This window comes from Sceloporus undulatus, chromosome 5 (genome assembly GCF_019175285.1).
Source record: "Sceloporus undulatus isolate JIND9_A2432 ecotype Alabama chromosome 5, SceUnd_v1.1, whole genome shotgun sequence".
Classification (NCBI taxonomy): Eukaryota; Metazoa; Chordata; class Lepidosauria; order Squamata; family Phrynosomatidae; genus Sceloporus; species Sceloporus undulatus.
Genome location: NC_056526.1, coordinates 122,577,439 through 122,589,878, shown reverse-complemented (window position 1 = coordinate 122,589,878; position 12,440 = coordinate 122,577,439). Strand labels below are relative to the sequence as shown.

At 35.6% G+C, this 12,440-nt stretch overlaps 1 protein-coding gene across 1 annotated transcript in view; it reads left to right on the top strand.

Annotated features, from left to right (window-relative positions):
- CLOCK (clock circadian regulator) overlaps positions 1-12,440 on the top strand; it is a 58,970-nt gene that overhangs the window by 26,502 nt on the left and 20,028 nt on the right. Inside the window, exons 6-16 of the mRNA XM_042468291.1 lie at positions 1,019-1,110; positions 2,678-2,767; positions 5,124-5,261; positions 6,194-6,308; positions 6,690-6,808; positions 7,623-7,705; positions 7,905-8,011; positions 8,618-8,765; positions 9,510-9,585; positions 10,878-11,019; positions 11,909-12,003. Of these exons, the coding sequence (XP_042324225.1) occupies positions 1,019-1,110; positions 2,678-2,767; positions 5,124-5,261; positions 6,194-6,308; positions 6,690-6,808; positions 7,623-7,705; positions 7,905-8,011; positions 8,618-8,765; positions 9,510-9,585; positions 10,878-11,019; positions 11,909-12,003 (1,205 nt within the window). The remainder of the gene's footprint in view (positions 1-1,018; positions 1,111-2,677; positions 2,768-5,123; positions 5,262-6,193; positions 6,309-6,689; positions 6,809-7,622; positions 7,706-7,904; positions 8,012-8,617; positions 8,766-9,509; positions 9,586-10,877; positions 11,020-11,908; positions 12,004-12,440) is intronic.

Below are 12,440 nucleotides of genomic sequence, written 5' to 3'. Positions count from 1 at the left end.
GGTAACATGAATCTGTTTTTCTTGTCCTGAAATATTTTCATGTTTCTGCTCAGGTTCGAGTTGTTCAGTGTTTAGTTTTAGGTGAGAGACCCAGCTATGGCACATATTTTGGGCTAATGTCTGATGTCAGCATCAAAACAGATAGAGAGCAAAGGCCTTGGCAGTAAGGTTGTTGTTAGGGGTTCTAAGACATTGATCAGTGTATTCCTGTATTGTATTCTGTAACATAATTGTATTTTAAGAAAAGTTGATGGAAGTATTAGAATTGGAGTCATGAACTAATGGTTTATAGGGTTTATCAAATCTATACCAAATCCCTTCTTTCCAGTTGTGCACTATACTGTTAAATGCAATTTATGGTGTGTATGTGTGTCTTCTTCACAGTTTTTATGTCACATGAAGTGCTAAGCAAGTTGTTCTTGTATGTGTCTGTAGGCCTTCCACCTCCAGGACCTATTTCTTTCATTATGCATTCTGATCCTATGTCATGGATCTTGGTGTTACAAACTTTCACTCCTTTTCTATTAATCTGAGTGGTGCGGCTGTATCTTTCTCTCATTTGCTTCTTCTCTCTTCCCTCCACACAAAGCCTGATGAAAGAATGAATATGTGTATATTGTAGAATTTTTCATTCAGCCTATTCAATCCTTTTAATATAATTGTTTTATCTTATGTAATTATATGATATTTCAAAGTGACCATTCCTTCATTGATAAAAAAAAGTATTATTTTCTCTTTTTTTGCATGGTGACTCTTTTTTCTCTTAGCACTCAAACACAGAATGTTGCCATGAGTGCTATTTATGTTTAACCCTCTCTTCCCTCCCCCCCCTTTTTTTTTTAAAAAAAAATTAGGCATCTTAAATTACTGGGATGGTTCAACTAGACTAGAGGAAAAGGACCAGTGACTTTATTTTTCTCTAGGAGAGCTTTTAATCTTTATGCTATAAGTTAGTGTGCAGAGCCAGATGTGTGGATTAGAATAAATACATGTACAGATAACTTGTTTCCTTTTACAGAAATCACTGCCCAGTCAGACGCTAGTGAAATCCGACAAGATTGGAAACCCACATTTCTTAGTAATGAAGAGTTCACCCAGTTAATGTTAGAGGTAGCTTCTTTATTTTTACTTTAAAAAACATGGATATTCTAGTAACTATTACTGTATGTTATAAGATTATAGTTGGGTATATTTTCATCTTTATTTTAATCAGAATATATTTATACAGATAATACATTAAAACATATATAAAGGAAGATGCTACATACATAGAATGCTGCACACAGGTCAGTTACTTGGATCGCCACATTGGTATACTTTTTGAACTACTTTTTTTAAAGTCCATTCCTAAACTTTGTTTAAAATAGCCCTTTGACTTTTATATTTCAAAATGGCTACTGCCCAATGTATATGAAGGAGCACCTACTTCAACATGATACAGTTTGCTTGTTGAGATATTCAGATATTTAGAAGGGCTTGCATCTCATCATTGCTTTTAATGCATGGAACTGGGCATTCTCCACAGTTTGCCACAGCCAACAAAACGTATTTAGACATGGTTTGACTGCTGATTTACAGTATTGCTTTAGCCCCCTGGTTTTATGCTTCTTTGGTTGTATTTGCTTGTTTGTTTAATTATCAGTGTGATTGTTTTGAAACATTTGTATCAAAATTGTAATTCTCCCTATAAACCTGCTATAGATCATTAGGGAGGGCTTTTTCTTGGTCCCACCACAATCATAGGCCTGTCTGGAGAGGACATGGGAGGGAGCTTTCTTGGTGGCTGTTCCTGTTCCCTTTGTTCTCCTTTCACTGGCAGGCAAAACCCTCTTTATTCAGACAGACATATTATTATTATTATTATTATTATTATTATTATTTACTTATATCTCGCCTTTCTCCCAATATATGGACTAAAGACAGTGAACAGCAAGTTTAAAGCAATACAATTTAAAAAACAATACAAAAGCATTAGAATATATAACTATAACATTTAAAAAACAATTAAACAATTTAAAAAGTTAAAACATTTATGCATTAAAATTTAAAAATGCATCAAAAACTTCAAACAAACCTTAAAATCTTAATGATTAATTGACTGCAAGGGAATGGTTTATATAGGGGGGGGGTACTATATTTTTTACTTTATTGTGTTTAAAATAATTTTCACTTTTGCTATCTTGTTAAATTGCATTTTAACTTTTTTATTATAAGATTTTTGGCATTCTTTTACTTTAGCCCTGAGGTAATCTGTTTTATGTTTCATGCCAAGGGAAGGAGGATATAAATAAATTGAAATAAATTTAATTATTATTTTATTTATATTTATGGTACATGCATATTTATTTTCATATTGGTACTTGCATATTTATATTTAAAGTATTTATGCACCATCTTTCAAACTATTTATCCCAGAGTAGTTTACTTTACTTTTGTGTATCACTTCAGGTACCGTTTGACTGACAAGTAGCATAAAATAAATCTCAGCATAATCCAGTATTCTTTTCTCTAGAGTCTTTCTAGAAATTGTTATCAAATAGTGTTCAGTACTGTAAACCATCTGCTCAGGATGTTTTTTGTGGTCATTCAAGTCAGTTTAGCTTCTCTGTTAACCAAACTGTACTGCTACAGCTACCTGTTTGGCTCTTTTTAACTGTAACTTTTTATTTAATTCCAGGCTCTTGATGGTTTCTTTCTAGCAATCATGACAGATGGAAGTATAATATATGTATCAGAAAGTGTGACCCCCTTACTTGAGCATTTGCCTGTAAGTATGAATTGCCTTCAAGAAAGTACTCTAGACTTTCAATCATTATACACACAATTTACCATCTGTAATTTAAGATGCTGCAGCTTAAAGAGTTTCCATATCTTTTAACAGAACTTGTATTTTCCCCATTGCAGTTCCTACTCTCTTATTTTGTATCTCATGAATGTCTCTTTTGTATCTTATGATGTCACTTTAACCATTCTTGAATTAGCAGCTTTAGATATTCTTCTCTACTCATACACAACCACCAAATGGAAGCACATTTGTTGATGCTTCCATTAATGACACATAAAGATAACAACTTCTCTCTGCATTATTTTCCTTACATATATGAGTGTGCATCTGATGTAAAGTGTATTTGTTCTCACCTGTCTAAATGGCATTTTACTTTAATTTTAATTGTGACATTTTGATCCAGCCCTTATTCCAAAATGCCCAGGGTGGTATTCATGATTGTGATCACTTTTTTTTATCCTCACAACAACTTTGTGAGTTAGATTAGGCTAGATTAATTTGATTGGGGATTTGAACCCAGGTTTAATCAGTCCAAAACCCTAACCACTACACAATGTATGGTGACTCTGTAGATAATGGGAACATAACAGATAGATTTATGGTATCTCATCAGGTAATACATCTGAAACTCTGTCAAGCTTAGCAATTGGCATTTACCTTGTACTTCACTGCTTTTTTACTTCTTCCTCTAAAATTCACTGCATCACAGCCAAAACTTTCCTTAAGTAATGTACTGGTAGAGAAAAACTATGGTGTATGTTCAAAATTACATAAGGAAAGCTCTCCCTCTCCTGCAGGCATAGCAGTCTTTCAAAAATCATTTAACGAGGTGTGCAGGGTGCTGCAATGAGAGGCAGAGATGAATACAAAAACTGCATGGCAGTAGGTTATACAAATACAGTGGCTGTCAAATTTTTGCCTACTTTCTCTTTCACTGTAGTCCCCTGAAAATATTTCTTAGCTTACTTGAGGGTCTTCAGATAATTAGGGGAGCTTTCAGAGAGAGTATAGGAGTCTGCAGTGTGGAAAGAGGAACAGTAAAGACCATTCTGGATGTGCTTTCTACTTTTGCAAGTTCAGATACAGGCCAGTGTAAGGAGGTCAGTATATCTAATACATTATAAGTGAAGCTTTTGCCTGCAGTAAAATGTTGCAGTGTATCCTCAACTCCTGATGGAAGTGGTCCTTTTCCAGTTTCCTGCCTGATAACCACACCTTCCTTCAAAATAATGTATGACTTGGCTGTGAGGAGCTTAAGTAGGGTATTCTGATCAATTCTCCTAGCTGTATTGTTTTTTGTATTTTTATTATTTTTTTGCCATCTTTTATTTCCTTTTTTTTAAAGTTTTTTTTTTTTTAAATTTCTCCAGGCCTCAAGGTTTCCTTGAGCATGGTGAAACCATTCTTTTATTTCTCAAATGAATAGCTGTGTTTCTGTCAGTCTTCACCATCTGTGTTCTCTTGTTAAAGAAATTAATGTAATAGTAGTAAATTACTTTCTAGAAATACTTTGGATATGAATTGAAAGATGAAGATGAAAAAATGTGGTATTGCATTGATATTGATGAGGATTCATAGTATTTTGCAATTAGTTCCTTTTGTGCAAAGAACTTTGTGCTTCACATTCTGGATCAGGAGTTTCCCAGTCCATGTTACAAACTGTTTTGAAACTGATACTAATTAGTAGACTCAAACAAACCAGGTAAATATAATCTGCACATTACGCCCCCAACTGGTTGCTGACGAAAGCTGAATTGTTTACAGCTGATCTGAAATTGTATCTGAAATTGTATAGACAATTTTTAATAACCATACTATGTAATTGTTATATTGTCAATTTTTGTATTGGTCAATGACCGAATAAAATTTTACTACTACTCTGCATATATACTTAGGAATACCTAAAGCTGTTATTTGATCCCACCCACTCTAATTAGCTGGTCAATAAAATATCACAGTATTTTTCAAATTTAGTTTTAAAATATTTGGTGCTTTTATGCAGCCCAGGACCATGATAGTACTGTAGTTTAAATAAAAAATGGACAATTTGAAACTTCATCACTGAAAAGTACTTTTAACAACCTAAAGAAAAGGGCAGTTCTGTGTTTTAGACTGACTTAGTGATGTTTGTTTACTGCATTTGAAATTGATGAAATCAATATTATTTTAATGTTGTAAAAATATTTTGGAATGATGTGATACTAATGATTACATGTTACAGGCTACATAATTGTCAAGTTTTCTCTTTGACAGCTTTGTTAGTTACTCGGCACTCAAAAATGAAATTTTACAAGGTTGCATTTTAGTTTTTATCTCATTTTTCCTTCTTCTCTTACAGTCTGATCTTGTGGATCAGAGCATATTTAATTTTGTCCCAGAGGGGGAACATTCAGAGGTTTATAAAATACTCTCTACTCATCTGTTGGAAAGTGATTCATTGACCCCAGAATATTTGAAATGTAAGTTACGTTGCTCAGTTATCTCTGTGATACATGTAGAACTCCTAAAGACAGCATTTTCAAAAACACGTGGTTGTATGAAAGTACAAACTTTGGTTTATCCCATTGGGGTAAGACTTTCCTGAAATCATTTGATATACCAAATACATTATACAGGATAAGCAGGTCCTGCATGAAGGTGCTACAACCTGTAATGCTTCTATTTAGTTGTTGTCTAATGGTCAGATAGCAAATCCCTCTTCCATGATAGTTCATTTAATTCCCAAACCATTATGTTTTCTTTCCCCAACAGTAACTTAGCACTAGTCATATCGTCCTCATTGCTTCCCCCGCTGCACCTTTTAATCTAAATATTTTTTCATACTTCTTCAAGGCTTGGGGTTTTCCCATTCCTGCTGATACCCACCTTTTGTGTGGGGATGGTTTCATTTTGACTACAAAAGGATCCATACTCATTTCTAAACTTTGGAAACAGAGGGAATGTGAAAGTATATTAAACATGGCATCTTCCAGATTTGTGCACTAAGAACAGAACTGTGCTACTAAATTAATGTTTTAAAAATTCTCTCAATTTGGAATATTGATGGACACCTTTAAAGGCTTTCCAAAAAGCTCTTGTTAAGAGAATTTTATTTTATGTTGCTCAAACTACAGTTATTCAAAGGACATGCTCAAATAACAGCACTTAAAGTAAATCTGCACTCATGTATGTTCTTATCACACTGTACTTATGAGTTCAGTCCCTAGCATCTCCACTTGACGACCATTATAGTAGCAGAGCTGGAAAAAAACCTGTGATCTGAAGAGTCACTGCTAAATATGTAGTGGGTAATATGGTACATTGCTTTTCATGTCACTGCATACTTTACTCAACTATATTAGCTTGTAAAGTTTGGATGTTCATTTTGGTTTTTTGGTTAAGCTTGAATCTATACTATTTTTGTTACAGCAAAAAAATCAGCTTGAGTTCTGTTGCCATATGCTCCGAGGGACAATAGACCCCAAAGAGCCACCTACATATGAATATGTCAAATGTATAGGAAATTTCAAATCCTTAAATAACAGTAAGTTAATTATACCACAAACTATATTTAATAAATGATTTCCACACATGTTTTAAATTACAACTCAAATAAGAAATGTTAAAAGAAATATAAAATACATTTTTGTTTCTTTTAATCAGCAATAATACTAAGTGGGGAAGGTTAATGAAAAGTTTAAGTACACTAATTTATATAAAAACATGTAGGCCTTATTTCTGACATAGGAATCTTACTTAACTAATGTAACTGTCCAATTCCACTTGGATTGCATGACTTCCACTGCTTTTGTTGCTGTTCTTCAGTATCTCAGGCTATTTGAGGTTTGTGACAACAATGATTTTTCTGGTGTGCCAGCAAAACATGTTTGGCAACTTATAATTTTCATCTTTCTCTTCTTCATAGTGCCTAATTCTGCACATAATGGTTACGAAGAAACTATACAGAGGTCCCATAGGCCTTCCTATGAAGACAGAGTTTGCTTTGTAGCCACAGTTAGATTAGCTACACCTCAGTTTATTAAGGTATGTAAGAATTATCGTCTCTTCAAAATCTGTATTTGCTTTTACTTTGTAATTAATCCAAGCTGAGCTTGTTCAATGAATGATAGTTTAAGTAATTGTCCACCAGCCCAGGGAGTTTGATCTCTTTCACAATATGGGCTTTCTTCCATGAATTGCTCTTTGGATTGTTTGCTCTAGTAAAAATACACCCAGCATGCAACTGTACGGTTGAAGAGCTGTAGTTGGATCAGACCCTAACATACAATCTCAACAGATAGCTCATGCTATTAAAATTGGCAGCTATAACCACATGTTATAGAAATACTCAATCTCCAGTAGCAGAGATATTCTGTTGAGAAGTTCTTTCTTTTGAAAACTGCTCAGTCTGCTTCAATATAAAAATTTCAAAACACATTATAGACCTTCCATGCTGCAAATTTAAGTTAAATTGGCTGAAGCTTTGTTTTGAAAGGATTTCCTCTTTTAATTAAAATGAAGGTTGTGAATTGCTATTGCAAATCTGGTAACAGCCTTCCACATCATCTCACATATACAAATGTGAAGAGATGGGCAAAATGCTAATGTACATCTTCCTTTGCATAGACTTCATATGCTGATGGGCTTGCCATTGTCATATTAGGCATAGCGCATGCAGGTCATGAGTAACGAGTTGCTTGCATTATTCTTCCAAGCAGCAATGAAACAGCAAAATAAAAAGATAATATATTTTGCATGTTACATTCATGTTAATTTAATTGTTTGGAAGTCAGTTTCAGATGAGTTTCAAATTAGAGTAGTGCAGTTCTGAGAGACTTACATTTTTTTATTTTTTTAGGAAATGAGCACTGTTGAAGAACCCAATGAAGAGTTCACCTCTAGACATAGCTTAGAATGGAAGTTCCTTTTCTTGGATCACAGGTGCCATTTCTTACCATGTAGTACTGAACGGTAGCATTATGTTACCGTTAGTGGCAACTTATTGGCATTGACTATTTATAGCAAGAAATAAATGTTATTTCTTTACTGAATACATCTTGCTTGATTGTATGCACATATATAATAAAGAGTGTGACTCATTCCTTTCTAAGAAATAAAATAACCATATTTCATTATCCAGGGCACCACCAATAATAGGTTATTTACCATTTGAAGTATTGGGGACCTCAGGCTATGATTATTATCATGTGGATGATCTAGAAGATCTGGCAAAATGTCATGAACATTGTAAGTAAATGTCATAGTGTTTTGTATAAATCTGTAATAATTTAGATCTGTTACTTTAGATGGCAAACTTGTGTGATAATATAGTCTCCAGTATGTTTGTAATAACAAAACCTACTCCTAGTTTATTATGGTCAAGTGGAAGAAGACATACAGAGGGAAGATCAACACTGTATTTGTATTAGGTGTTCTCCAGTTTCCTGTTCAATTTCCCCACTAATTTGAATATAGCCACCCTCCATATTGATGGATTCAACCACCCAGGGATTGAAAATTTTTTAAATCCATAAAATAATCCTTGATTTTACCATTTTATATAAGGGACACAACTGCATACAATATGTCTTGAACATCCATGGATTTTGGTATCCATGGGCAATCCTCATACCAAACCCCAGTGGATACCAAGGGCCTACTGTATCTGGCTTGTGCTGTTCTAAAACTAGACCCTGTTGAAAATGGCAAACCATTTATTCAGCAGAGGAAGTATTTATATTTGTGATAATAGACTAATATGAAAGGACAGTTTAGATCAATTATGTACAATATTTTAATTCATTTTACTAAGCTGGTATCTTTTGAAGCAAACATTATTCTTTAATTCTTTAGTAATGCAGTATGGAAAAGGAAAGTCCTGCTATTACAGATTCCTCACAAAAGGACAGCAGTGGATTTGGCTGCAGACACATTATTATATCACTTACCATCAGTGGAATTCTAGACCAGAGTTCATCGTATGTACACATACAGTAGTAAGGTAACAGAAATATGCTTCTTCTTTTATGTCAAGACTTTGCAACAAATTTATGACAGTGTTTTTGAAATTTTATCAAGCATTTGAGAACCAGCTAAAAAGCTATTAAAGTATCGAATTCAGTTCTTAGTCCCAAGTAGAATAGATCCATTGAACAAACAGAACATTTTATGTCAATACTTACATTAAGCCCCATGGGTTCAGTAAGTCTCCTCTTGTAGAGTCTAACAGCTGAATTTACCCCAAAGCCTTCTAACCTACGAACTCTATGCTGTTTCTGTCTTTAAAACTGTACTTAAGATCAATCTGCTTCATTGATATACTTTCCATTGACAAAAACAACTCCATTACCAGAAGCAACTACTGTTCTGAACCCTGAGCAGATACGAAAAAATGCATGACCTCAAATTTCATAGTTCCCAGTGGCAGTGCAGTGCAGCTGCTTCCACGTGCCTCCATTGGGAACAGTGGGCCTCGCTGTCCACAGATGCTTAAATCTGCAGATGATAAGCCTGCAGACAGCAAGGCCTCATTGTATAATCATCAAAAATAACCACTCTCCTCTAATCCCCTGTGCATCCTAAAAACCTGCTGGGAAACATTCTGGAGCAGGTTTTTGGCCAATGCAGAGGGCTGTAGTGGGAGGGAAAGACCATCACATTGTGTGTGGATATAGAGGTATATGTTACTGTTTCAGAAAGATAATCAGACATAGTACATTGACATTTAGATTTTAAAAACATCTAGTTATGCAGAAGTTCGAGCAGAAAGACGGCGTGAACTTGGTATTGAAGAGTCTCTGCCAGAGATAGCAGCAGATAAGGTATGTCTTACATTTAGTCTTTTCATTTGTTCTATTTTTTTCATAAAGCAACTCTGATTTCCAAAATGTACCATGTATCTATGTGTGTGTATCTACCTTGCCTGGCTTTGAAATTTGTTAAAACTCCCTACTACTTTTCAAAGAGACCTGCCAAGGTTCTCAGTAGTCATGCCTCACATTTTGTTTTCCACACTTCCTTGTAGCTCACATGGAGCTGCTCAAAGGTTCTCTGAAGAAATACCATATATACTTGTGTACAGGTCAACCTCATGTATAAGTTGAGGGAAGGTTTTAGGGGCAAAATGATGGACTTTGATATGACCCCTAGTTAAGTTGAGGGTATAATTTAGGAGATTGAAGGTTTTAAGATTGGGTTGGAAGTGGAGAGAAAAGGGGTGTTCTGTCATCAGAGGAAATGCAAGGAGGAGGAGAAGCAAAGGTTTGAAGATTGGGCTGCAACTGGAGGGAAAATGGGGAAATGTAAGGAGGAGGAAGGTGACAAGGAAAGGTTTTAAGATATGGCTGCAAGTGGAGGGAAAATGGGGAAATGTGAGGAGAAGGAGAAGCAAAAGTATGCAGATCAACTTGAGAAGAGAATCATCCCTCACACACACACACTTGTGCCTTGCAGGTCTTTCAACAATCACAGAGAGTGGGGCATTGGGGCTGTTTTTTAAAGGACCTTTATGAGCAATATTACTGGTTGTTGTTAACTGCCCTCCACTCAATCTCAATCCATGGCTACTGTATTGAACCATATATAAGTTGACCCCAGACTTTAGGGTCAATTTTAGGCATAAATTTCTCAACTTATAGTTGAGTATATACGGTAAGTGTGCCAGGCCTTACTGGAATTCCCTCTCTGTTGGTTTGCAACATCTGTCACCTTGTAACAGATGTTGGTATTGCAGGCCACAGACACATTTGAATTGCCTAAAATTAATTAAGCTATTAAGGTATCAAACATGGCTGGGATAAGATAAGATAAAGAAAGTGAAGCATAGAAACGTGAAAAAGAAAAGCAAAGAGAGCTATCTTGACCCTAAATGTACAGTATATTAAATCCCTAACATCCCTACATATATACAATATTAAGTAATACGTTTACTACTCTAGGTTTAACTATCATAAAAATGTGCAAGCTTTTAAGATCTGCAGGGTGTCACTGGAAATTTGAATACTTAAATTTTTTTGAATATGCATATATGAGTATTCTTATAACACTTATAATCAGTGTTTGCCTACTTGCATTTTCGTGATTAGACAGACAAAATATTTTTTAATTATTTTAGAGTCAGGACTCTGGTTCTGACAATCATATAAATACAGTGAGTCTCAAAGAAGCATTGGAGAGATTTGATCACAGTCCGACACCTTCTGCCTCCTCCAGGAGTTCTAGGAAATCATCTCATACTGCAGTTTCAGACCCTTCATGTGAGTGTTCAGTATTTAAACCTACCACATGGGTGCGTCTTGGTTTTATTCATGTTTTTGTCTGGTTTGTTTATGATAGTGAAATCGTGTGCTTGTAAAAGTAAATCATAATTAATAGTAGTAATTAAGAATTAATACAACTGTATTACCAATTTTTACAATATTTACAAATTTACTACTGCAAACAAATCACTGAGCTGCATGGTACAATAATGTAAATATTAAACTAGGATTTCAGGAGACATTGGCCTGTTACAGACCACGGAAAAGGGGCGGTCTTGGGCCGCTGCCGGTTGCAGCGCGGGGAAGCCGCTGCAGCCAAACCGCGTGACTCCCCCGCGTTGTAAAAAAGGAGCGCGAAAATCACGCTCCTTCCGGCAACCCGGAAGAGACGTCACAAGTGCCAAAGTGCGCACTCGCGACGTCTCTTCCGGGTTTAGACGTCTGGACGCTGCGTGTCCGTTACGTCAAGATAGCCACGCCCGTCTGTATAGGCCGTCGCCATCTTGCCGTACGGAATACGCGCGAGGTGCAAGGCGCGTCCGGAAGCGCCGGCCTCACGCGTATTCCTGGCGCAACGATGGCGCCGCTTAGGCCTGTCTGTAAGGCGCCTTAGTTTTGAATCCCTATTCAGCCATAGAAATCCACTAGGTGATCTTGGGCAAGTCATATTTTCTCAGCCTAAGAGAGTGGCAGACCTATCTGAATAAATCTTGTGAGGAAAACCCTATTATAAGGTTGCCATAAGTCAGAGTTGATTTGAAGGCACTTGACAATAGCAAAACTAATTGCTTGACTAAGCATAATTATATGTTAAAGCACAGGATGATGATGTTGATGATAATGATAAATAAGTGTCTCTTCAATTTTACATTCACTGTGACTTCAGCAACACCCACAAAGATGACAATGGATACTCCTCCACGGCAAAATTTATCTGCTCACGAAAAGTCGGCACAAAGAAGGGCATCACTTGGTAATCAGGTAATTCTTCAACACACACACACATATACCACATCTCTTTTTCATGTGTTCAGGGCTACAGATTTTGTATTTCTCACTTTATTTTTTATTGTAATAATCATACAAGCCCAACACTTTTTAGAGTCCACAAGAAAAAAAGAGGAAAATATGTCTCCAACTACTCTATAGATTGTCTTTATTTTTCATTTTATTACAAGCCCAATGCGTTTCAGCCTGTGTAAATATTTTAGTGGCCTTCCTCAGGGTCTATATTAAAATTAAAATCATTGGTGTGTAGAAGACTGAATGAAGAATTTGCTTTCCTCCCACTTTTGTATTTGTATTTGTTTTTATATAGCTCCTGAGGAAGGCCACTGAAATATTTACATAGGCCGAAACGCATTGGGCTTGTAATAAAATGAAAAATAAAGACAATCTATAGAGTAGTTGGAGACATA